We start from the raw sequence: 26,459 nt of genomic DNA, 5'->3' as shown, positions 1-26,459 counted from the left end.
AAAATTCTCTTCTCTTGAATGCTAGTCATATTCCTCATTTTCAAAAATAGTTGTGTTCATTTCATTCAAAACTAAATCCTCTAGACATGTCCTTAAGTGGTAAATTATGAATGTCTCTCGCACCTTGAAATTGGCAGTCAAATATTGTCAAGATTGTAATGGAGATGAAGAGGTGATTGTGCCTTTGGGCAGAAAAAGGGTGGGAAACCAAACCAAACCAAACCAATAGTAGTATGGTAGGTTCAATGGGAATCAAAGAACACATTAATTAACCTACTTGGCCAGAGTTCCCACAAGCACTTGTCAAACCCTTTTTAAACTTCAATTATAATAATTTTAGGACAAAATGCCCTTATTTCCAATTAAAATAGCAAACATACCAAATACCAATTTGATTTGAGTAATTTGTTATTTGGAATAAAATTGTCCTTCATTTAACACAAAATACTATTGTATATAACAAAACAAACCTTAAAATACTAATTCTTTAATAGTATTTGCGTTTACTTTGTGTCCATCTAAAGTTTCAACAGATCTATCTTTCTTTAACTCGTATCAACAACCTTGATAACTCCCTTCTCATCTTGTCTTTTTCGATGTGTTAGAAACTTTTTCGATTTTCCCTTTATCTATTTTTAAATTGTAATGTTTTATTTATTTTGTTTCCTGTACGAGTTTTTATGTAACGATATAATATATATTGACTACACACAAGTTTTTTTTTTTTTCACAATAAATTTTGCTCACGATCCCCTTAGCTGCTCATTGAATAGCATATGTTTTTTCAATAAAACTATGTGTACTCACTTTGGGTACACAAATGTATACACATTTATATGTATCATTATGTGATTGAATGATTTTGAATTAAGAATAAAACGATAACCAATCATATGATGACACATATGAGTGTGTATACATTTGTGTATCCAAAGTGGATACACATAGTATTACTCATGTTTTTTTGGGTAATTTGGTTCAAGTTTTTAAATCTACCTTGTGTTTTTTCCTGATATTTTTTATTCTTATTGTTATTTAAAATTTAGTTTTGAAATGTACAAAATTTTATTTTATTTATACCTAATGAGCTTATTTCAAAAAAATGCAACATTATTGAGCCCTTGATTACTTTTGAATTGAAATCCTTGTGGTTAGTGAGTTGGATATGTTTTCGTAGTATTGTTATTGAGACTTTATGTGTTTTTATTTAAAATCACTTAATCACTTAATTTAATGCGTTGCATAATTAAGATTCGAATTCAGATCTTTATCTGAAAGTTCTAATACTCTGTCAATTTTACTGTAAATATTATAATTGTTAAAATGTTTAATTGTGATTTTGACAATTGTTATTTCAGAGGAAATAATCATTCTGCCTATTTTTAAGTTTTAATTTTTTCCAGGAATTGCACTGTAAATATTATAATTATTGAAAGTTAGTTCCGCCAGTTTAAGCTTTGAAATAGTTAGTATTTATTTGTATTGGGTAATTGGGTCAAATATTACTGATTTATTAATAATATGTTTTGTTCAATGATGTTACCGAATTAATAAAGGTCACATGACATGTCTCTCACACAAAGGAGACAATGCAATACCCAAATGAAAATTTTATTATTTTTCTTCATTTTATTATAAAAAGGAGGTGCATAAACTATGTCATCAATAAGCATATGTAACAAAGTCAAAACCAAAAATGAAAAAAATTGAAATATATATAATATTAGTATATTAATAAATGATGTTCCTCTGTACTCTCATTTTCTAATCCTCTAAAATATTCGATTATGTATATGTCGAAGGAATCAAATCAAAATTAGTAGCAACAACTATTCAATTCCTCTCATTTCCAGGTTCCATCATCACACTTAGAGCAGCCCTCTTGAGCAATGTCAGTAATCTGAATTCCGGAATCATAAACAACTCCAGGTTTCCAATCAGCAGGAAGTACATTTTGTGCCCAAATCCACTTGCCATCATACCCAGATGTTACCACAAACCTGAACTGCAATGCCCCATTTGGCACCCTACTTGTATCCCAAATTGCCCCAGAACTTCTGCTCATGAATCCCCAGTTGGAAGAACCCACCTGCACAAAACACACATTTAACAACCCAACTTCATCAGAATTGTATTTACTTCTCCTAAAGTGAATGGTAAGCTCGATTTTCTTTTACCAACCTGAGCCACATCCATTCCTACTATCTCTGTCTGACCACCCTGATACAGCACTTTGATCGCCAAGTAATTTGGTTTCTTGCTTGATTCTTCCACCCGAACAGCCAAATTCTTGTTTTTGTATTCACATGGAACCCTGGGTTAATATAAAATGTGAATTATGTTTTGGACCGTTACTGGCAATTAATGTGATTGTGGCAGAAGGTGGAGTAAGTTGAACAATGATGTAACGTTTAAAAATGGTCCACAAGATTACTGTTTACAATTATTTCTTGCTGTGCATTATGATTGTGAGCGTGACAAAACTATTATAGCTCATAATATAAAATTATACTGTCCAAATAGGGGTTCATATTTGTTTACCTTTTGTATTCCACGTCTACAAGCCCAAGTTTCAAAATGTCTTGGCCCTTGCCCTGCTTAGCCATGGCCATGAAAGCTCTACTGCTTAGAACAAAGTCTGTTTTGTTATCTTTATGAAGATCGGTCAAGATTATTTTGGTTCCTTTGGTGCTACATAGAGCTTTGTCCTTGCATCTCATCTGTCAAAATATGTTTATTTAATTAAGTTAGAATCATTTTTTTAAAATAAAAATTAATTAACAATGGACAAAATGTAATGTATATATTTACCTGAAAACACGCACCACAACCAGCTCCATCTTTGTAAAGGGAAGGAACAGCAGCTGCAAGGTGTCCACCACTCATTTCTACTGCCATGGAACCGTACCCACAAGCTCCAGCTGCATCAAATCAAAACAAATTAAAATTACCCACCAAAAGTCTCATCAAATAGCATCTGGGTCATGCCAAATTTAATTACAAATCAAATTAAATAAATAAATGATCAAAACAGGAGAAACTCACTTGAAAGTGCAGAGGCTTTGGAGAAATAAGCAACCTTGGATTGGTGCACACAGCGATCACAAGCAGTTGCAGAAGACAATAAAAAAAAGAGAAAGCAAAGAAAGAGAGCCATCTTTGTGAGAAAGAGATATAGATACGAATGGGAAATGAGAACAAAAGAGAGAGCAACGATATATATATATATATATATATATATATATATATATATATATATATATAATAGTGAAGCGTTTCACACGTAGAAAAGTGTGGACTACAGGTCAGCATAATCAAACAGGTTGTAAAACTTTTTTTTTCTAGATATCAATCTTTTGAAGTTGTTTAATTATAATGTAAAATACGGAACAGGCTTACACGCAGAGGAAAGAGAAAATTTATATTCGAAAACGCGGATGGAACATAGACTGAGATGGGTCCAGTCACCGACTCTTTGCCTATTTCCAAACAGCTTTTGCATTCCTGTGTTCTCTCTGTTCTATAGCTGTTTTTTTTTTTTAACGACAAACTCCATTAGGTTGGATTATTCTTTCCGATCGAATCAATCATATTGAATAGATAAAATTTTATACCTAATAATCAATTTCACAATCGATATAAATTGCTTTTACCAGGCCTTTCCTTTTCCAGGAATATGTAAATTAGTCTGTCGAAATTTCATGCCATTAATAATAGCTTCTTTAGCTTCAGTCTGATTAAAGATGTTTAGTTGAGTCAATAAATCGATTGGGTTAATTTTAGCACCTTTTAAAAGATTATAATTTGCTGAGAATGCTGACAGGGAAACTCAAAAGTAGCTATGGATAACATTGTTAATCTGACTGGGAGGTTTGTGTTAATTTGATAATGGAGGGGGTTGGGAGGTTAATTAATATATTAATAATATGATAATTCTAGATTAACAGAAAGTTAGACATTTGTGGGCCTAATTAGAGGTGAATACATGTATGGTCCCAGTAAGAAAGAAAGGAAGAATTGAATTGGATAAGATGGGTGAAGAAGATGATGACTGCTTTTATTTAGTGTAGAAGATAAGAACAAATTCTGCACAAGTCCCACTCTCCAAGCAAGAATGGCACCAAAACTCAACAGCTAGTCATGTCTTTTCTTTATCCTAAACTTGTAATTAATTTGTGGACATGCTTTCCTTCTCAGGTTTGTTAATTCTAGCATGCAGTGTATATTTACTTTCTTTTATTGTGGTGTTGTTAACAAATGCATTGTTATTTTACTATTATTGGAAGTTAGGAGCTGAATAAATGGTTTTTTTTGGATCCATTACCTACCTTTCAAGAGCCTGATTATTTCTTTTTTGATGGGTTTCTTCATTTCAAGTTAAAGCTTGTAGGCTTTCGGACTGTCTTTTTCCTAGAAAACAGGTTGCAGTTGGGTCATTGGTGTAAACCACAATGTGCACTGAATTCTCCAACTTGAAGCTGAAGCTATTGCATACAGCTTGCCTGCCTGGACAAGGTTCCAAACACTTTTGTTCAAAGGTGACACCACCAATCATGAATTTCTAGCTAACTAAGAGCTGATCCATATCAGCCAGCACAATGCCAACTTGTTCAACCCCACCTTTTCTTAAAGATTCAATTTCATTGTTGTTGTGTGCACTCAAAACCCTCCTTGGTCAAATGCATTAATTCCACACAAAAGAGGCAGCTAGCTATTAGAAAACAAGAAGCTAGACAATGAATGATTAGCTATGTTGCTAATATGCAGGTCGACTTAGGATACAAATAAAAGCCTCCATATTTAACACAACACAAAGTATAAGAATTGACAATTATAACCATTTTTACGATTTCTTTAAAGATATCACTATCTTTTCCTATTAACATGAAATCACTTTCCATGCTAATATCAATTATAATTAAGGTGTAATTATTCTCTTACTAGTTTGGAAGAAAAAGATCACTATGAGCTATAATTTTTGTGCATGGCACACTCTTTATTTATATTGTAATATCGCTAAAATTTACCTCAATCAGACAATTACATAATTGTGGTTTGTGAACGTGAGCTTTTGAGCTATGGGATGAAATGTACTAAAAACTTACTATTGTTCATAATCTTCAACAATGAATTCCATACTGTAGTGTACTTCTCATTGGTACAAGTTTTCTTGCCGACCATTGTCTCGATAAATACGGCATAGTCACATTTTCTACAAGTCATTGAATGTTGAACGCAAGTTTATTGCCATTTTTTGACAAAATTGACATCAATCAGTATATGCATACTTCTGTAGAATTTAACCATCACTGTGAACTGAAAAGTCTCGACTACAGAGGCAATGTAACTACCATGCATATCTCCTGCATCAGATGGCATACCATACAGTCTACGCAAAATCAAACCAAGTGTCATATGTCTTGAAGGCTCTACCTGCCCCTGGAGAATATCTGATGGTAATTTGGGTATCTGATGATTTAAACCAAAATTAATGATGATTTAATTTTCGAGATATAGCAATTTGGGTATCTGATGGTAATACATATCCCATCAAACAATAATGCTGTATGCGTAACTTTTCTATATAAAAATATTATACAGACTAATGTGACGCTAATTTAGTAAATGTTATTTATCAAAAGCATTTATCACATCAATATTATATCAGCATTACATCACTTCTTTGTAATTTTTTTATGCACAAAAGTTATGTATACAATATTATTGTCCACCAAATCTCCATGCATCTCTAATAATTAAATAGAAATTGGTGTTGCAGAGCCAATAATGCTTGTTGATAATGATGGGGCAACAGCAACTTCATGCATAATTATGCTGCCATTTCATTAAAAAAAGGTTAAGGATGCACGAGTACAATTTTTAATTGGTAGTTCAGTTTCTAGAGTGACCTGACAAGGAGCTTATTATCCACTTTGATGCGCAACAGCTGTGAACGACAGGGAGGTTTTGGTAACGGAAGATGAAACAATGTGGTAACTTTATGATACCTTGTAAATGGCCGAGGCAGTAAAAAGCATCATAAATTCTAGAATTTCTCTTCCCAGGTGGGGAAATGCGTTTAAAACAGTTGGTAACCACAATCACCAAGAATATGTACTTTTGTAACAACAGAAGCTAATGTATAACGTATTTTTTTTTATTGCTTTCCATTTGTTTAGATGGAGATCCAACAGACAGTTTTGCATATCTAGTTTGTTGCTTCAGTTTTCAGTAACCATTGTTAGCTTACTACACTATTAAAAATAATTTTGAAGTCTTTCTTTGTCAACTATGATAGGAACCATAACTTATAGAGGCTAGAAGCTTTTACAAATTGGTGTTGAATGTATAGCATGCATCACTAAGGTCACGCAACAAACCAATAATCTACACTTCTTTATCTAGCCAAAATATATAATAAGTAGATGTCTGGTCACCCCAAATGTTATCCATATTGCAAGGAGCCATCAGAAGAATTGGTGTATGTAATTTCTTGACCATCTGAGTAATTTGTTTCAACCTGCCTTTTCAGATAGAATTGAGACCAGATCCGCTTGAGCTTTTTCAAGGGCGCTTGATAAATTCTCAGGCTTCCTCCCACCCGCCTGAGCAAAATTGGGCCTGCCACCACCTCCTCCACCACACAACTTAGCTATGGGACCTATAAATTTTCCAGCCTGAATACCCAGATCAACAACTCCTTGAGAGAAGGCAGCAACCAAACTCACTTTCCCTTCCTCCGGACTGGAGCCCAAAACTATTGCTGCTGGATCTTGAAGCATGTCTACCAGATATTCTGCTGCACTTCTTAGTGAATCAGCATCAATATCGTCCATGGACTCAACAAGCACCCTGTAACATTTTTTTTTAAAATAAAAAAATAAAAATCCTTGAAGGTGCCATTACACAACAGAATTCTGTATTATTTTAATTTAATTTAACTTGTATAGAAGATCAAGAAATACTAATGTATGCAGCTGGTAAATGTTAAGTATCTGAAATATCAGTGTCAGTGTTGTATATAAAAGATAATGACTTGATAGTGCAACACCTAGTGGACTTCAATGTTTCTTGATTCTTTCCCTCTCCCTCTTCCTCTCCTTTGTTTTTCCTCCTATTTTTAGGTACAAGCTCTCTCCAGGGAAGTTGATTAGATGAATGGGTCAGAGAATTACAACCGTGCAACCATATATGTTTATACTATTGCAGATAATTACCGAATCTTTTTTGAGGTCCCCACTGTGAATGCTTTGCTTGAAATATTTGATGCCTCGTATTCTGCTGCTTTTGCACGCAAAGCAGCAACTTCATTTCTTGCTGCTCGCAACTCCTCCAAAAGACTTTGTACTCTAGTTGTTACATCTTCAGCTTTCACCTTCACAACATTACATTATATAACACTTCTATATTTACCTTTGTAAGATTTACAAGGAAAAAAGAAAAAAAGCACTGATGAATTGAAACGTCAAAGAACCTATGGAGTGCTTCTATGAACACAAGTTGGACCACCATAAATTCCTCCTGACAGCTGGATATGCTCAAAATTAACCATCTTAACTTGGAGTGACAAAGTTTAATGTGCTTTCTCATTCTGGATGACCTCTTCTAGTGCATCATATCTTTCAACAGTAATATAAAATATATAAAAGCAAAAGGAGCACCAAATGCAATTTGGACACAAAGGCTTCTGGACTCAGGTCAGGTACTTCTCTCAAGGAAAATAACGATCAAGCTCTATCAGATTATGAAAATCTGTACCCCTAAAAGATAAGGCAATTTGATATATGTGGACTACCTCACGTCGCGGGAATGTTACTACTACAAACATGTGCCAGAGAGGTTTAAACATATACATGTTCATAAGGAGTAAACATACTTTGAGAGTGGAGCAAAGTTGTTTCATATGATAATCTCTGGCATTGATGTATTCAATGCAAGCTTCACCAGCAACAGCTTCTATACGCCTTATTCCAGATGCGATTCCCTGCTCTGAGATTATTTTGAAGGCACGTATTTCAGAAGTATTGCTGACATGGGTTCCACCACAAAGTTCCATAGATACACCTGGAACCTCCACAACACGTACCTACAACAAAATAGAAAAAATAAAAACATGTTGGCTTCTATTGCATGTTAAAACCACGGTGAAAAATATATTCCTTCTGATGTTTATATAGATAAATCTATCAAGTCAAATCACCTTCCTCTGACTTATTCCAAGAATCCAAGTATAAATTCAAAATCCATATTTGTTTCCATTGCACTGATTCTAAAATGTAATTTTTCTTTCTCATACATGGAGTTCAAATTTACTACATGGCAGCAGTTCAAGTGCCCAATCTACAACAGGTGATCACATGATGACATACAAGTGTCATGGCAGCAGGGATAACATCCAAAATATTCTGAACATGTTATTCATCAGTCAGTAATTTCAACAATTTTAAAATAGAAACTTGAATATAATTTTTATTTTTTACAATCTTTTAACCTTTTTATAGCCACCGTTGGTACTGATAAGACCAACTAGGATATGCACACTACTGAATTAACTGAATTAAATCACTTTGTTGATGTATGATGCAGTCAATGATATTCCCAGGGAACAATAAAAGTAAACATGAATGTGGGTAGGTTGGGTGGGTAAAATTTAAATCTAGGTGGTTGCCATAATTTCAAATAAAATTCTAACCTCTTCTCCATATTTTTCTCCAAACATTGCAATTGCTCCAGCCCTTTTTGCTTCAGTTAGTGGCATGACTTTCGTTTGAAGAAGTGTGGCATCCCCAATCCATCCATTGATCAATCCTTCAATTTCAACAAGCTCAGCATCAAAAAGTGGTCGGTGGAAGTTAAAATCAAACCTCAGACGATCAAAAGTCACCAGTGAACCAGCTTGTGATGTTTCCTGTCCAATAACTTTCTTAAGGGCAGATTGCAACAAATGGGTAGCAGTATGATGAACCTGTAAAAATCAAAGTTTGATCTCCAGTATATAGTGTACCTATGGTACTTAAACATCAGAATTAGGGAGAAGAAAATGTAACCTACAGTTAGCTAGTACCTTTGCTCGCTGCCTCAGTTTTGGGTCAACTGCAGCTTCCACTTCTTTGCCAACCTCTAGAACTCCCTCTCTAATAGTGCCCTTATGAACAAACAAATTACCTAGTGATTTTTTAACATCATTTATTTCCACAATGACTGTCTGTTGGTTTTTACCTTGATTAACATATAGAAAACCGTGATCCCCTATTTGACCACCTGATTCAGCATAAAATGGCGTCCTGTTTAGCAAAACTTCCACATCACTTCCTTCAGAAACCTTTATCACTGGTTTTCCATTAACCAGGAGGCTCTCCACAACTGCTCTGGTAGAAAGTGTATCATATCCTAGAAATTCGGTGTCCAGAATTTTTTTGGCAAGATCTGCACTATCACCAACTTCAAGTTTAACAACATTATGCGCGGCCTGGGATTGACGCTTTTGGTTTTCCATTTCATCATTAAAACCTTTCATGTCTACACTAATGCCATGTTCCTCAGCCACTTCAATTGTTATCTCCACTGGAAATCCATATGTGTCATACAAAAGAAAGGCATCTTTGCCAGCAAGAACAGGATTCTTTTCATTCTTACAAGCTTTTAGCATTTCATCAAGTAGCTTTTCTCCTCTTTCCAGTGTCTGCACAAAACGAAGTTCTTCTCTTTTCAACTCTTCAAGAATGCGAGGTGCTCTAGCCTTTACATCTGGGTCAATGTGGGTACTTAATTCTATTGCTTTTTCAGCAACGGATGGCAAAAATGCTCCTTCAGGATTACCCCTACAGTCCCCCTTTATGTCAAGCAACCTACCCGTACGAACAACCCTCCTGATAAGCCTCCGCACCACGTAACCTCTACCAATATTTGATGGGAAAACTCCATCTGATATTAGATAAACAATTGCACGTGAATGATCTCCTATAATCTGTGGAAAACAAAAATTCTATATGAATGATGCCTATGTCCCATGAAAGGACTATTTGTGAAATCAAACAGTACAAATTCTTTCAACATGTTGAAGAAAACAAACCTTCAGATATAACTTTGTACGATCATCAGCCAGATGATATGAGACATTTGCCAATTCTGAGGCCTTCTCTATAATGGGATAAATCAAGTCAGTCTCATAATTGTTTGGAACCTGCAAAGGAAAGTTGACTAACATTAGAGCTTTTGACATTAACATGTGTATGTTAGAATAGAAGTAAGCAACCAACAATTCAAACATTTTTGCTTTAACATGTAAATTGAAAAAGATTGCTCATTTACTAATGAAAAATTCGGTGGACTTCCAAGTATTGGATACCTTTTGAAGAATGCGGGCCATGCGCTCCAGGCCAAGACCAGTGTCTATATTCTTTTGTTTTAAGGGTTCAAGTGATCCATCATCCTTTTTGTTATATTGCATGAAAACTAAGTTGTAGAATTCTATAAACCTAGTATCATCTCCAAGATCCTGGAAATTGATTCCAAATAGAAGAAAGACAAGATATGAAAAAATAATCATTAAAGAAAATCCCTTCTTCCCCTCACAATGAAAAATATAGATAAGTAAAATTGGGAATATATGGATAAACTAGATTCACTTGGATTCATCTCATCGTACCACATTCAAATATCCCCTCTCAGGATGAAAGTCATAATAAATTTCAGAGCATGGGCCACATGGACCTGTAGCTCCACTGGTCCAAAAGTTATCATCTTCACCCATCCTTATAATATGCTCAATGGGAACCCCAACCTGATGCAAACCTGTATTGTTAAATCACATATAGGGAGCTCTCATAACTAAATGTATAAGAAGCGATGAGTCCCTGTCTAGCTTACCTCTTTAACCCATATCTCAAAAGCTTCATCATCATCTTCATATACACTTACCCATAATCTGTTGGTTGGCAACCCAAACCTGTAACAGTATGCATATAAATAAACTTTGCTACCAAAAGAAAAGAATGATGAGTAAATGACCATGAGACTGTTATTGTCATTTCACAAAGAAGCACAAACAATATATCTGAAGAATTGTAGCTTATTGAAAATAATCGATTGAAGCTTACTCTACAGTTGATAACTCCCAAGCCCATTGGATTGCCTCCTTTTTGAAGTAATCTCCAAAACTGAAGTTTCCTAACATTTCAAAGAATGTGTGATGTCGGGTAGTTCGGCCTACATTCTCCACATCATTAGTACGTAAACACTTCTGAGAAGTTGTAGCACAAGGTACTTTCCTGGGCATCTGAAAAGGTTATGTTAAGCCTGTTGAATAGACAAGGACGAAAAAGACAACTAACAAAAATTTAGCAGACATGTTACAAAAAAATCATACACATATACATACACACAATCAATCTAGACAATATCAACTAAATATTATTGGCATGTGTCAGGATAATATTGATTAATAAAGATTAGCATAATAATAAATAGGATAATAATTGATATTGACTTAAATATTGATAAAATAATAATTGATATTTAAATTTGAAGATTATGATATTGGAGTTTTTGGACAGCCATTGGCTAATTAGGAGGCTACGACCTTGGGACACCTTATGTTACTAGCATTGTTTTCTATTTCTCATATTTCTGTTTGTTTTCTTCTATTATTACTTTATAGAAGATTAAATTTGTTTGGTCAGAGGTAGTGACAGAGAAGCTGGGAGCCATGGAATTCAGGTTGGTTAAACTGGCTAATGAATTTAAGACAATGAGAGAGTGCTAAAAGAAATGGAAAGTGTTGCTCTTACCACCACCATCACAATTGTCTAAGAAGGAAGTCGTAAAAAAGGAGGTGATTAAGGAGGAAGACATAAAAAAGAGCAAAGCATTGTTTTCCATTTCTCATCTTTCTGTTTGTTCTCTTTTATATTTACCCTTTAGAAGATTAATTTTGTTTGGTCGAGAGGTAGTGAAGGAGAAGCTAGAAGCTATGGAATCCAGGTTGGTTAAACTGACCAATGAATTTAAAACAATGAAAGGGTGCTACAAGGAATGGAAGCTAAGAAGGAAGCCGTAAAAAAGGAGGTGGTTGAGTAGGAAGACTTAAAAAAGAGCAAAAGGAATTAAAGAGACCCGATTCAAAACCTCACTTATCCAACCCAAGACCTTGCTCAATTCTTACTCAAAATTCAACCCAATTCTCACTTTAAATTAATTATTGATTAATAATTGATACATGAATTTGAATAACTGATAGAGTTATAATTGATATTAGAATTTAAAGATTAAGATATTGGAAGAATAAAAAGAGACAACTGGAATGAGGAAGGGAGAGGAAAAATATTGTTTTGGTTTTTGGGTAGCCTTTGGTTGATTATGAGGCTACAAGCCTTGGGAGGAGCTGACAACTCTTATTACCAACATTGTTTTCTTTTCCTTATACCAATTTTCTGTTTGTTCCATTCTATTTTACTCAGAAGATTAATTCTGTTTGGTTGTGTGCTTTTTTATTGGTGTGTTGTTGATTGAATTAGAGTTGCAGATGCAAGTCCTTATCAACATGACTTTTAACCATCTCTTGTTCTTTCATACAATTTTAAAAAGACTTGGAACATAAAGAACTAACGAAAAAGGCTTGAGTGAAACAAACAAAGCAAAGATAAAAACTGCCATAATAGATAAACAAACAAAAGGTAACAAAATACTGAAATTTTAAATTTATGCCATCCTGATTTTTTTATTGTATCTTGGTGGACTTCAAGTAAAATTTTTCCATACCTGTCCGAGGAATATAGGTTTGAATTGAAGCATTCCTGCAATTGTCAGTAGAACAGTGGGATCATCTGGCACAAGAGAAGAACCAGGAAGAACCTTATGCCCTCTAGAAGCATAAAAATCAAGAAATCTTTGACGTATGGAATCCCCACTCACTGGGATATCCTTGGACTCATCTTCCATTAGTTCTTCAGTCATAGGCTGTATTGATGCTGAAAAGCAACTAAATAAATACAATATCCTATGCAGATAGAAGCTGAAGATAATTGCGAAAACCAACTCACAATTTTTATACTATTTAAATACGGCAACCTGATGTGCTTTTTTTTCTAAACTTCGCAGCATTGGTTCTCCTCTGAAGACAATGCCTACAATGCAGAATACTTGGGGAAAATCGATTGATTGTTCCTGTAACAAATCCTGCTAATCCCACCAAGATTCAAGATAGAATAACTGAATATTAAAGACCTAAACCAGCCACAAGGATCTTAGTGTAATTTAAATAAATAAATAAGATCCTAAGAAAGGAGATGTTCAATGATGTTATATATCAGACACAAAATTTATACAGTAGGCATACTGATACAACATATGCTATTTAAGTTTATACTCTTAGATTTTGCTTCATCTGTTCATTTTACTATTTTGTGGTGGACAGCTGGTTGTCCATCCTTTTATCTTTACTAATTACTAATATACCTAGTTCCATGTTTTAATAAAAAATAATATATGGAAGCAAGTAGGCAAAAGGACTTCACAACAAAAAGCAAATGGGGATGTGTTTCAAATAAGCAAAAACCCAGTTTAAAGTTCATTAACTTGCAAAAAAAGATCCAAGTTTGAAGCTTTTACCATGTTCAAAACAACCCAACGATAAACACCCAATAAGATAAAGAGTGAATTCACTACTAAAACCAGATGGGGTTATTGTTTAACATCAGGATTCAAATTTCATCAAGTTTCCAGGAAAAAAGAAAAACCAACTGGGGTTATTTCAAATTGTACTAATTTAAGAAGCTCAAAACAGATAACCAAAAACAAAAGCAATTTACATGCGAAATCATGCAGCAAAAAGAACAGACAAACCAAACAATTTTAAGACTAAAAAGCCAACTGGGGTTATTTCAAATTATTGGAATAACACTTCAAAGTTCTTTAATTTGCACAAATAGTGACACATTTGAAACTTTTTATCTTTTATTTGTTAAAACCACACCAGTAACACAGCTACACAAAACCAACAAACAAAAATATTCACAATTAAAACTAAATGGGGTTGTTTCAAATGAATCAAACCACAGTTAAAACTAAATCAATATCCCTGATCAAATTTGAAACTTTTCCTCAAATTAGGAAAAAAGCATGAACATTAACACAGAGGATGAACTGTAGACGTCAGAGGCAATACTAACCACCGCAGAGGGCAGAAGTGTAATTTGCTGTCGGCGTTGAAGAAGAAGGTAAAGAGATGAAGAGAGATATCCCGCCATGAATAGAGTATGGGAGAGTGAAGCCTGCCATGGCTGTCTCTCCGTGTGAAATTCAATATCCACTTATTTTTCAACTTGGCCTTTATATATATAAGATGTAAAAAAGATAAGCTTTTTGTTGCTTGTCCACATGTTCATTTCTCCCTCTCTATCCCTCTTCTGCTCTGCTCCATCAAATCAATACTTTTAGATTTTTGTAAACCCATTTGTTAAACCGTAATTGTCTATTCTCTTGGAATAGCCTCAACACCGAATAATAATAATTAAAAAAAAAAAGAGGGAGAGAGAGCTAAATGACTATTTACGACCAAGGTTTAACCTTTTAAATTTGCAAAAGACAATTTCTTCCCTATATATTAAATTTATTAAAAAGTTTATTATTTTTTTAAATATTAAAAAACCTTTAATTAAATAATATTGCATTTTAAAAAATTCATTTAATAATTTTTATACCTCTAACTCATACTAATTTTAATTAAAATTCAAAAAATATCCATACAAATATATATAAGAGTGTTAATGACATGCAATCACACATTCAGACTATATTTTAATTTTTTAAAAATTTAGGGGTGATAATAAAAATTTTATGAGATCTTTAAAATTTTAAAAGAGTTTGAAAGAATTTTAAAAATTTAAAAATTTAATTTTTTTAATAGTTTTTAAAAATTATAATGACATAAAAAATGAATAAAACGTAATAAATTAATAATATAAATATCATATTAAAATTATTAGGATTATAAATATATTTTTAAAATATATAAAGATAATTTTAAAAAATAAAATAAAGAAATGTTTATTTGTCTTCTAATAAGTTTTAAAAATTAAAACTTACAATTTTATATTATAACATTAGGATAAAATGATATAAATATTTCATAAATGGAAAAAAATTTGACTTTTTAAATCTAAAGGAATGATAACTACTATTTTATCAAACCTTTGATGAACATTTGATTTTTATTTTTTTTTAAAAACCCTATAAAATAAAGAGATCAATCGGACTATAGGAAAGCCCAAATTGGTGGATTTGTTAGGGATCGAATTTTAATATTGGGCTTGGCTTCTTCGTTTATCATTTTTTTTTTTTTTGTGTGGGAGGTACTTTCCCAAAAAGGTTCATTGAATTGCCATGGTAGTGGCAGAGAATTGAATGGCATCTGCAAAGTGAAGGAGAATCTTGTATCCAAGAAGTTCCGTTGCTAGTAAAGGCCACTTTGTTGTGTACACAAATGATAAGAAAAGGATCATGGTTCCCTTGCAATATCTGAGTAAAAATGTCTCCATAGAGCTGTTGAGAATGTCAGATGAAGAGTTTGGTCTTCCATGCCAGGGAGCCATCACATTGCCTTGTGATAGCAGCCTCTTGGATTATGTCATTTCATTGACCCAAGGACGCATACTTGAAGAGATGCAAAATGCTTTACTCACTTCCGTTGCTACATGTCACCACTTGAAAGAGGTGAAAAATTGGTACTAGTTGCTGATTATAAGGATAGAAGTAGGATATTAAATTATATAGGGAAATGACTGAGAAACAAAGACAAAACTTTTAGCCATGTAGATTCCTTCCATTGAGAAATTTTCTATGCAAAAGAATCTGGTTAGTTATATACAAGAATCGGCATGTCAGCTGTTTGCAGACGCCCTTGAAATTAACATTCCATAGGAGAGCACATCTCTTGTGTCTTATGGTAAAGGACAAATTGCAAAAAGATTATCTCCTCCTCATGATCTTCCTTTACATTTAGTATGTGGTGATGTAATCTTCTTTAGGAAGAAATTTATTGATGTCATAAGAGTTTACTTGGAGACTCCACAATCCAAGATATTTTTGGTATTGTAATCTTTAGCCAGCATGGTGTTAGGTAAAACTGTAATGGATAACCTTGGGTAGTGCAATATTTAGTAAGAATGGATGGTGATCCATGGTTTGCACTTAAATTTTGATAAAGAAGTGTAGTAGATGTAATAGGCTAATTCATCTTGCTCTCCTTTTTCTCCTCTATAAGGAGACTTATGCTAACGGAAAATATGAATGGATTTCTGGTGTTGCATGTGTATCCGAGTAAGAAAGAAAAATTCCTCTCTGCATTCATAATCTCTTGCCCTTTTAAGTTTAATTAATGAGCACAAAGTGAACACACAAAATCACCTCAGTTCCTTCCAAGTCAATTTTCAATTAAATTCTCAGCCTTTGTTGAAGGTAGTTCCACTTCTTGTGAGTTTTTCCCTAGTTGATATCAACTCTTCTGCATGGCGCTTAGAGATTATCTATAACCATCACCATTACTGATAGGGGCTGCTTTTTGTCCCTTACCATAAGACAGAAGAGATGAGCTCTCCTATGAAATGTTAATTTCAACGGCGTCTGCAAACAGCTGACATGCCGATTCTTGTATAACTAACCAGATTCTTTTGCATAGAAAATTTCACAACGGAAGAAATCTGCATGGATAAAAGTTTTGTCTTTGTTTCTCAGTCATTTGCCTATACAATTTAGTATCCTACTTCTATCCATATGATCAGCAACTAGTACCAGTTTGAGGTTTGACAAATCCAAATATCTTTGCTTCTTCCTGATAAAAGTTATCGACGTCTAATTTACTGAGAAAGGCAACATGATCAGCCCCAGGAAACCTACCTGCCTGGTAAGGAAGCTGAAGAAGATGGCCAAGGGGGAAAAAGCAATCTCCGTACTAAGAACCAAGGAAGAATTGAATGTGAATAGCCCTAAGAAACCCTCAGTAGCTGGAAGAGGCCATTTTGTTGTCTACACCACAAATCAAAAGCGTTTAGAAATTCCTTTGTTGTATCTCAACAACAACATCTTCGTTGAGCTCTTAAAAGTATCTGAAGAAGAGTTTGGAATATCAGGTGATGGGCCAATAACATTGGCCTCTGATGCATTTTCCATTGAATGCATAGTCTCTCTGATCAAACACAGTGCAGATAAAGGCTCCGAAAAAGCTTTTATCGATTATATAACCACAAGTCATTGCACATCTTCTGCCACACTCCTTCGAGAATTTACAGGAAAGCAGTCATTTGTTTGCAGCTGATTATAACATAGGTGTTGCATTTTGTGAATATTCGAAACTTCTGTATCATACACATGAGTCCACCATTCAACGGTGCATACTTATTTTCATTGTAAACTGAATGCATTTAGCCTTAGCAACATTCTGAGTAAGTCTTTGCACAATACAGCCACAGGCCACTGTAGTTCAAATATCCGATATGATTTTGCAAAATTCAATTAATAATTATCATCATAGTTTGTCTCATTTTTCACATAGCCATCAAAGGTATGCAATGATATTAAGGCCAGTGGCAATTTGAGACTATACAGCACCATGACTACTTGAATATAGAAGCAAAGTTTATGCAAACATAAACGGGGGCCATCAGTCAAAGTTAAATTATTATACTTCGCCTACTGTATCCAGCTGCCCCCATTTAAATTTATGAGGAAGACTTTGTTTGACATGTCTAACTCTGTCAACCTTTAAAATTCAGAAGTTCTATACTAAGGAGTAAGGACAATTGTTAGCATGATATGGTTATTGGAGTTTGTTCTGGCAGAAGAACAAAGTTTAAATCCACTCAGATTAAGGTAAGTTCTTATTTTTGTTTGGATAGTTACATCATATAATCGTAAATTTCACGTCCAGGTTAAATCATCTTTTTTATGCACAAATATGTCTATCATAAAATCCCATTTTAGTGTTTCGAAACTTGTTACTGATACGAACCTTAGGAAAATCACACTTCAAAAGCTAGCTATTGAGATGGGAGAGTCCAATGTCATATCAACTCAACACTAGTTGCCCATATTTTTTAATGTGGGATCCAAATCTCATACTTTGCACTTAGGATGCTAACATATCACCACATTCTACAGTTCTGGCGCCCACGATGGCTGGTTGTGCGCTAGCTCCCTCCTAGCCCGGGGGAACACTGTAATGCCGACGTCACCACCCGTGCCGCACGATTACAATTGAGAGACATAATGATGACTCTGATACCAAATGATACGAACCTTAGGAGAACCACACATCAAAAACTAACTATTGAGATGGGAGAGCTTAAGGTCATATAAACCTCATACTAGTTATCCGTACTTTCTAATGTGTGCTAGCTCCTTGCTAGCCCCAGGGGAATACTGCAATGCCGGCGTCACCACCCGTACTGCACGATTGCAACTAGGAGACATGGTAATGACTTTGATACCAAATTATACGAACCTTAGGAAAACCACATATCAAAAGCTAGCTATTGAGATGAGAGAGTCTAAGACCATATAAACCCCACACTAGTTGTCTATACTTTCTAATGTGGGATCCAAGTCCATGTCTTGTACTCAGGATCCTAACAGTTACCCTACAAAGGTAGACAACACAAAAACTTTACAGAAACAAAGCACCCAACTCTCATTTCATGATTGTGAACAGAATTTTAACCTATGATAAAATCACGTGTCTCCCATATAACTACTTAAAAACGCGGATTAATTATATTTATTCACAGTAGTTTTGGAACCTTGATCATTTATGTAAATGCATGTGAATATGTATAAAAAAAGGGAGATTATTGCCTTATAAATAAAACATTTTTATTTATAAAACAATGGTTCACATTATTTTAGAAAACAATTGTATTTTAGGGCATAACCCTAACAAAAAGAAGAGTTAAATAGTCTGAGCTCTAAAGTGTCAAGATGCACTTTGAATTACAAGTTCTAAAAATAAAATCGTGCTTCTAAAATTGATAATATATTGACAATTGGATGATTATTAAACAAAGATGTTATATAACAATTGTTGTTATAGCCTTTATGCTCTACTTATAATGGTTACTATCTCGATCATTAGTTTGATAAAAATTGTACTTTTTTTTTTTTTTATACCACTTGATGAAGTGAAAATTAAAAAAGGAATTATTACTATTATCTCGACCATTGACCCTTCTAGATTTCATTATTATTTTTATTATCTCTTATTTTTTTATTATTATTCTAACCTTGACACTCCTTATATTTCATTCTCCCTTCATGACGACATTTATGCTGCATCTTGAGAATTTGAGTTATAATTGGGAACTGCTGAGCTCAAACCTGAAAGTAAGTAGTTTAGTTTTAGCTCCCAATCTGATATGAGAAAATCTTTTTCTTATAATATTATTTCTAGTTCTTCTAAACTTCTTCAAGGACATAGCCAAAATGTTAAGAATCACCTAGAAAATGCATATAAATGGCGATAGAGACAAGTGAATCCTAAGGAGCAAGTTAAAAAATGAGGGCTGCTGAACTACCTCTTTTATATATATATATATATATATATATAAACCAGCCGCTTATGCAAATTATATTAAATTTATTGTTCTTTGTCAATTTCTATGTGATGTCCTTCATTCTGATATGTACAAGGCAATCAGGAAAAGTATTATTGCTATGGCTCAATATAAGCACAAAATCTTGAACCTTGTAGACACCCACTCTTACTGTTGGCGAAATATTCTTCGTCTTTTTGTGTCTTTTTTGTTTACACAGGCAGGATTCGAAGACTCAGATTTTCTGTGGTGGTCGGCAAACTTTTGGACTGGCAAGAACATTGCTTCATAAACCCTATGATTTGTTGGAATTTTATTTTGATGCCTGAGCGATTTAATGCATGATTTAAGTGCGCCAAGTGGACACAGTCATGGGCTGTGCCAAGCCAATTTCAATGCGATTTGTCTAGCTATACTGAGCTTTGTAGATAGTGCCAACCCACGACATAACAAAGCTTGAGACACTACCTAGACCCTCTAGGTCATGTCTTCGTATGTTTTTAATAGATCAATCCACATATTTTAATGTATCAGTTTGGTGTATTATAAATTTATTTATTTTTATTTTTGAAATTATTTTAAAAAAATTTTCGTGCGCCATCTTCTAGGCCAAACTCTAAAGCTCTCCAATATGATCCGCACAACTTTTGGGCATAGCCTTACTCCTTGGACATGTCTAGGGCCAACTTATGGGCATAGCCCTAGAATCCTGTTTCCAGGATGCGATGCAGACCAGACCTCATCGATTGCTAATAGAGGCCATTTTGTTGTGTACACCACTGATGGAACTCGGTTCACAATTCCCTTGGAATATCTCAGCACAGGGGTCTTCAGAGAGCTATTCAGAATATCTGAAGAGGAGTTCGGACTTCCAACAGATGGACCTATCACATTTCCTTGTGATAGTGCCTTTCTGGAGTATGTCAAGCCATTGTTGAAAAAATGCATTCCTGAGGATCTAGAGAAGGCTCTTCTTACACACCTGCAAGCATATATAAATATTTAACACTAAGGAAGGAAAGCAAATTCTGTTAGTATTTGCTGACATATGAAACACAATGTAAAATCTCATTGGAGCTGTAACTATTACATCATTGGTTTTGCCACGAAGATTTTTCATACAAAAACCAATTTAGCATCATTGTTTTTTTGTGAAAAAAAAATATTAAGTGCTAGATTTCTTCTAAAAATTCCAATGCTTCTCATCTGTTAGAGGTAGTTAAGGTTCCTATATTTCTTTATTCTCCTTCAATGCTTTGCCTAAAACTCAAAGCAACTCATGCATGCCAGAAATCCCATCAAGTGGTCTTCTATGATAAAAATAAAGCAATATCTTCAATAGTACGAAGCAAGTGGCCCTTTTTACTAAAATAAATAAAGCAATATCTTCTATAGTATGCAGTAAATGGGTATTTTTGTAATAAAAGTTAAGTAATATCTTCAACAGTACATGCAGAATTTTTTTTATAAGAAGCCAACATCTTCAATGGCGTGCAGAAAACTGGTCCTTTTGCTAAAAAATGAAAAAAGGAATAGTTTCAATAATAGCATGCAGAAAATAATGTTACAAGAAGACAATTTAATTTACTGCAATATTATTAGGGAGCTACCCGGAAATTTCTCTCTCTCTCTCTTTCTCTCTCTCTCTATATATATATATATATATATTATATTCTCATATTGAATTTATATTTCCAAAGAAATATGCTTCTGTCATTTAATGCTTGCCAAAACCCTTTTTTTTTTTTTTAAGTACTTGCCAAAACTTAATGTGCATTCCCGGAGCCATTTTGGGTTAAATCTTTGGACTTAGGCTTGGGAATCTGTGTAAACTGTATTTCTTCTTTCTCGTTTGTTTCTTTCGGTTGATGATCAGTATTAAATGCCGTACTTGGTGAATTACAATGGTGAAAATCAGACAAAATTTACTTTTTGTTTTTGGTTGCCAGGCAAAATAATGTGGTTGAAGCTATTTCTTGTAAAAAGCTACAACAGATGAAGTGCCTTTAGGCCTCGATGTTGTATAAAACAACCGATCACCATTTGTTAGTCCCTTAGCTCGAAAAAACTGCCTGTAACATTACAATTTCATCATGGTCAGTTTTGAAAAAGGGAAATTTTAAAAACTAGGCAAAATTAAAGGGGTCTAAGCGAAATTACCCAAAAAATTCAGGTTTAAGCCAAAATACCCAGGTTTTGTGAAATAACGAAACTGCCCCCATATATAAACACAACAAATTTTCACTGTACAATTCAAAGAAAATTCAATTTTTTCCACATCCCACGGCAATCCCACGGCAAAAGTCATTTCCGCCGATTTTCTTACTTTCCAGCAACCGAAAATGGAAAATAATGTTATCACATCTTCCGTAATCTTGTTTGGATTAAGTTATTGCTCATATTATTGAGATTTGATTGAGATTTTTTGGTTTGAAATTTTAGGGTTTACGGTTTGAATAATGCTTAAAATGTTTTGATTTTTGGTTGTTTTTATTAAATTAATTGAGGGGTTTTGTGTAATACCCTATGTAGATTTGATTTATGTGAAAATCGGAGGCCGAAACAACGAAATTTTGGCCGAAAATGGCTGCCGAAGAGGTCGGCAGTCCGACGTGGGAACAGTGTTTCCCACGTCAAGCAATTTCTCCCACGTCAAACAGACACTGAAATTTTTTTAGGGGTGTAAATTAGCTTTTTTAAACTATTGGGGCGTCGGGGAAAGTCTTATCCCACGTCGGGTTTTCTTGAAATTTCTCACGTCGCCGTGGGTTTTGCGAAATTACAACAATGCCCTTATATATAAACACAGCCAAATTTCTTATTTCCCACGATAATCTTTGCGATTTTACTGTACATTTCAAAGAAAACTCAAAACTTTCCACGTTCATCCCACGGCGGACCACATTTCCGCCGATTTTCTTGCTTTCCGGCAGCCGCAAATGGCAAAGAAGGTTAGTATATATCCCGTAATCTTATTTAAACCAAGTTATTGCTCATATTATTGAGATTTGATTGAGATTTTGCGGTTTGAAATTTTAGGGTTTCGATTTGAACAATGCTTAAAATGTTTTAATTCTTGGTTGTTTTCGTTGAATTGATTGAGGGGTTTTGTGTTATATAATGTGTAGATTTGATTTATGTGAAAATCGGAGGCCGAAACAATCAAAATTTGGCCGAAAATGGCTGCCAAAGGATCGGCAGTCTGACCGTGGGAACAGTGTTTCCCACGGTCAAACGATATTTCCAGTACATAAAGATAACAGATGGCTTTTTCTATTCATCTGCAGAGATTCATTAGATATTACATTTACCTATCATAAATATATGGATTGCATTTGTGCAAAATGTTTTCCAAAATCGACAATTCATTTTTGCTTCTCTATACATTAAAAGCAAGTTTCCATGCTTAAGTTCTGCTGTGTTTTGTTCCTTTCGCCAAGTTTAAAAGAAAGTTTAACTTACAGGAAAAAATTTACAGGAAAAAATTTTTCTGCAGATGAATAGAAACTTCATGGTGATGAATCCTTTAAGAAACTTCTTCAGTTTAACTTACAGGAAAAAATTTACAAGCTTTCATCTTCAGTTTAACTTCAATTTTTCTTCAGTTTAACTTACAGGAAAAAATTTACAAAAAAAAGCCTCAATCATAGTGATGAATCCTTTAAGAAACTTCCCACATGGCGCAAAGCCGAAAGCAACATTCACTGCAGCTTTCATCTTTTTGCTCTCGTTTCTGTCACCAAAATCTGGTAAAGAATATCAAGTGATTATATTATTTTCAAGCTTAATTAGGGTTAATAATAACTTGCATGTTTTTGTGTAATTTATGCAGTTTCAGGAGAAGTTAGTGATGATGATAAGAATTTTTTCGAGATGAAACTTGGTTCAAGCCCTCCAGCTTGTGCAAACAAGTGCTTTAATTGCAGGCCTTGCATGGCTACTCTTGTACTTATTGATGACAGTAAAAAGCCTCCAAGAGCAGCACTAAATAATATTGATCTTCAAGATTATATTGAGAGTTATTATTATGCTCAAGTGTGGAAATGCAAATGTGGAGATAAGATCTATGACCCTTGAACACTAAAATAAATATTATTTCTACAATTTGGGTATCTCTATCTTTTTTTTGATAAAAAATATATAATTATTTATTTATTTATATAGTTACACGTTACATTATTATATTATCAGTTATTTATTTATATAGAAAAAACGGAACTGAAACTCGAATTCTAAAAGTTGAAATACCCTAAAATGGCAACAATCGAAAAATTCTTCAGAAATCTGAAAAATAGGAGTCGATATATCGTAAAACGGTTAAATTCGAAAAAACAGAACTGAAATTCGAATTCTAAAAGTTGAAAAACCCTAGAATGGCAACAATCGAAAAATCTTTCGAAAATCTGAAAAATACGAGTTGATATATCGTAAAACGGTGAAATTCAAAAAAACGGAACTGAAATTCGAATTCTAAAAGTTGAAATACCCTAAAATGGCAACAATCGAAAAATTCTTCGAAAATCTAAAAAATACGAGTCAATATATCATAAAACAGTTAAATTCGAAAAAACGGAACTGAAATTCGAATTCTAAACGTTGAAAAACCCTAGAATACCTAGAATGACAACAATTAAAAAATTCTTCAAAAATATGAAAAATACGAGTCGATATATCGTAAAACGGTGAAATTCGAAAAAACGGAACTGAAATTCGAATTCTAAAAGTTGAAATACTCTAAAATGGCAATTATCGAAAAATTCTTCGGAAATCTGAAAAATACGAGTCGATATATCGTAAAACGGTTAAATTCGAAAAAACGAAACTGAAATTCGAATTCTAAACGTTGAAAAACCTTAGAATGGCAACAATCGAAAAATTCTTCAGAAATCTGAAAAATACGAGTCAATATATCAAAATGCCCTCCAAATTTTAATAACATTTCATTTGACCCCTCAATTATCTATTCCTAAAATTTCATTGAAGAATTTATAATGCTCTTATAATGTTTAATATCAAAATACCCCCCTAATTTTAATAAAAATTCATTTAACCCTTTCTAGTGAGTGAGGAGGTTTATATAAATGAAGGAAAGGGTAATTTTGGCATTTTAAAAAAAGTTTGAAATAAATAAATAAATATCAAAATGCCTTTATAATGTAAAATATCCAAAAACCCCTCATATTTATCTAAAATTACATTAAACCCCTATAGTAAGTGGGAGAGTTATATAAATATGAGAGGAAGGGTAATTTTGGTATTAAAAAAAGTCATAGGCATTTTTTTTTTTGAAACAGTGATTTTGGGCATTTTGGCTTAGAAATAGTGATTTTGGGTATTTTTGCTTAATGGGAGGGCATTTTGGCCATTTTTTAAAATTTCCCTTTGAAAAATTTGCAAATGGAATAAATATTATTTATAAAATGCTTCATAATATATAATATTACAATATAATTTGAAATAAAATTCTAATCATATGAAAATAAAATAAAAGGACTATAATTTGTTATACTTAATATAAGAAAAAAATAATATATAATAAATCAAAATCATATTATAATCATATATTTTATTTAACATTTCATCACAATAACAACAAAAGTTCCTAAAACTACAATAGAAACACAAGATAAAAAAGCGTTCGTAAGACAACTTCTTGATAAATATATCCATATGTTGAGAGGCTTTAAGAATATGTCGGAGTCAAAGAGCTCCACGAGCAACCAACTAACGAATAAATGGTAGATTAATGTCAATATATCAAGTCGTGTAAGCATGAAACATGAGATTGACAACCATATGGAGAAGAGACTATTGTCACAAAACAAAAGTAAAGATGAGTTGAGAGGAATGTCGAGCTCACATAAAATGAACAAAATCATCAAACATCAACAACAACATATGCAAGGGCAAGATACTCAAATTTCACACAAGATTAGGGCACAACAACCTTTGTTTCCTAATAGTAATCCAACATCTTGTGGAAACATCAATAGTCTAATCAACATTCAAATAAGACAAAAGATGAAGGTTAGATTCACAATAAAAGGTAAGACCATAAAACAGGGTGTTCTTTTTTATTGCACACATATCTTGGGGAGTATGAGCAAATAGTTGTTAGACAACTTGATTTACAACCAAAAATATATATATATATTAGGTCGAGTAAGAGTAAGATACTGAAGACCACCATCCATGCTGTGACAAATTGTAACATCATGAAATGAGACATCATCAATAAATGGTGATGTATTGGAACTGAAAAAAATGCAGCATAAAGAGTACACAAGTTAAATTGAAAGCATCGTAGCAAATTTATCATGTAGCGTTGTTGAGAAAGATACATTGTGGTGAATTATCGAACAAGTTCCATATATAGGAAGAAGCTGAGTGAACCCATGTCTTGACAAACAAAGGCTGAACACAAGGTAGATATAGAATATGTAACAATCAATGCATGAAAACCACTAACAACTAAATCATATACATAAAAAGTAGAATCATAGCTGAGGATAAGTTACAATGGATGAATAGTGAGGGATTAGACTAATTATGGATAAGCCATAGTCAAATAGAAAGGAATACAACCAATAATACCATGCACGAAGTGCCTATTTAAGGTCATAAATAGTTTTAATAGACTGACAAACATGAGACGATCAATTGGGGTTAGAATCATAGCTGAGGATAAGTTACAATGGATGAATAGTGAGGGATTAGACTAATTATGGATAAGCCATAGTCAAATAGAAAGGAATACAACCAATAATACCATGCACGAAGTGCCTATTTAAGGTCATAAATAGTTTTAATAGACTGACAAACATGAGACGATCAATTGGGGTTACATCACTCCGATAGGTACATCTCAATAGATATTCA

The 26,459-nt window shown here is 33.6% G+C and overlaps 4 protein-coding genes across 10 annotated transcripts; 2 read left to right on the top strand and 2 right to left on the bottom strand.

Annotated features, from left to right (window-relative positions):
- Nucleotides 1-1,697: 1,697 nt before the first annotated feature.
- LOC123213316 (expansin-like A1) lies at nucleotides 1,698-3,207 on the bottom strand. The gene is made up of 5 exons (XM_044632721.1): nucleotides 3,046-3,207; nucleotides 2,812-2,921; nucleotides 2,542-2,720; nucleotides 2,182-2,314; nucleotides 1,698-2,089 (listed from the first exon to the last, which is right to left on the bottom strand). The coding sequence occupies exons 1-5, from the start codon at nucleotides 3,155-3,157 to the stop codon at nucleotides 1,844-1,846; spliced, it is 780 nt and encodes a 259-aa protein (XP_044488656.1). The 5' UTR covers nucleotides 3,158-3,207; the 3' UTR covers nucleotides 1,698-1,843.
- Nucleotides 3,208-6,277: 3,070 nt separating this feature from the next.
- LOC123214101 (alanine--tRNA ligase, chloroplastic/mitochondrial) lies at nucleotides 6,278-14,408 on the bottom strand. Of its 3 annotated transcripts, none has more exons than XM_044633826.1 (13): nucleotides 14,169-14,401; nucleotides 13,069-13,179; nucleotides 12,760-12,968; nucleotides 11,100-11,278; nucleotides 10,870-10,948; nucleotides 10,649-10,783; nucleotides 10,349-10,498; nucleotides 10,073-10,183; nucleotides 9,065-9,967; nucleotides 8,693-8,965; nucleotides 7,877-8,086; nucleotides 7,218-7,375; nucleotides 6,278-6,852 (listed from the first exon to the last, which is right to left on the bottom strand). In XM_044633826.1, exons 1-13 carry the CDS (start codon nucleotides 14,275-14,277, stop codon nucleotides 6,516-6,518), a joined length of 2,964 nt encoding a protein of 987 aa, XP_044489761.1. In that variant the 5' UTR covers nucleotides 14,278-14,401; the 3' UTR covers nucleotides 6,278-6,515. The 3 variants fall into 3 exon arrangements, with proteins under 3 accessions (XP_044489761.1, XP_044489762.1, XP_044489763.1); XM_044633827.1 differs by having other exon boundaries at nucleotides 11,100-11,298; nucleotides 13,041-13,176; nucleotides 14,169-14,303; XM_044633828.1 differs by lacking the exon at nucleotides 7,218-7,375 and having other exon boundaries at nucleotides 6,702-6,852; nucleotides 14,169-14,408.
- Nucleotides 14,409-16,870: 2,462 nt separating this feature from the next.
- Nucleotides 16,871-17,311, top strand: LOC123214310 (auxin-responsive protein SAUR68-like). Its single transcript, XM_044634068.1, has one exon. The coding sequence runs from the start codon at nucleotides 16,871-16,873 to the stop codon at nucleotides 17,309-17,311; it is 441 nt and encodes a 146-aa protein (XP_044490003.1).
- Nucleotides 17,312-22,239: 4,928 nt separating this feature from the next.
- Nucleotides 22,240-23,692, top strand: LOC123215027 (EPIDERMAL PATTERNING FACTOR-like protein 8). 5 transcript variants are annotated; one of them, XR_006501937.1, is made up of 4 exons: nucleotides 22,486-22,531; nucleotides 23,077-23,094; nucleotides 23,186-23,329; nucleotides 23,413-23,602. XR_006501937.1 is itself a non-coding variant. In XM_044635063.1 (2 exons), the coding sequence occupies exons 1-2, from the start codon at nucleotides 23,233-23,235 to the stop codon at nucleotides 23,655-23,657; spliced, it is 342 nt and encodes a 113-aa protein (XP_044490998.1). In that variant the 5' UTR covers nucleotides 23,101-23,232; the 3' UTR covers nucleotides 23,658-23,692. The 5 variants fall into 5 exon arrangements, 1 of the variants encoding a protein (XP_044490998.1); XR_006501939.1 differs by having other exon boundaries at nucleotides 22,517-22,531; nucleotides 23,198-23,329; XR_006501938.1 differs by lacking the exon at nucleotides 23,077-23,094 and having other exon boundaries at nucleotides 22,240-22,531; nucleotides 23,198-23,329.
- The last annotated feature ends 2,767 nt before the right edge of the window (nucleotides 23,693-26,459 follow it).

The sequence above is a fragment of the Mangifera indica genome, chromosome 4 (genome assembly GCF_011075055.1).
Source record: "Mangifera indica cultivar Alphonso chromosome 4, CATAS_Mindica_2.1, whole genome shotgun sequence".
Taxonomy (NCBI): Eukaryota; Viridiplantae; Streptophyta; class Magnoliopsida; order Sapindales; family Anacardiaceae; genus Mangifera; species Mangifera indica.
The sequence above is the reverse complement of the archived record's forward strand: the minus strand, read 5'-3'. Positions and strand labels throughout refer to the sequence as shown.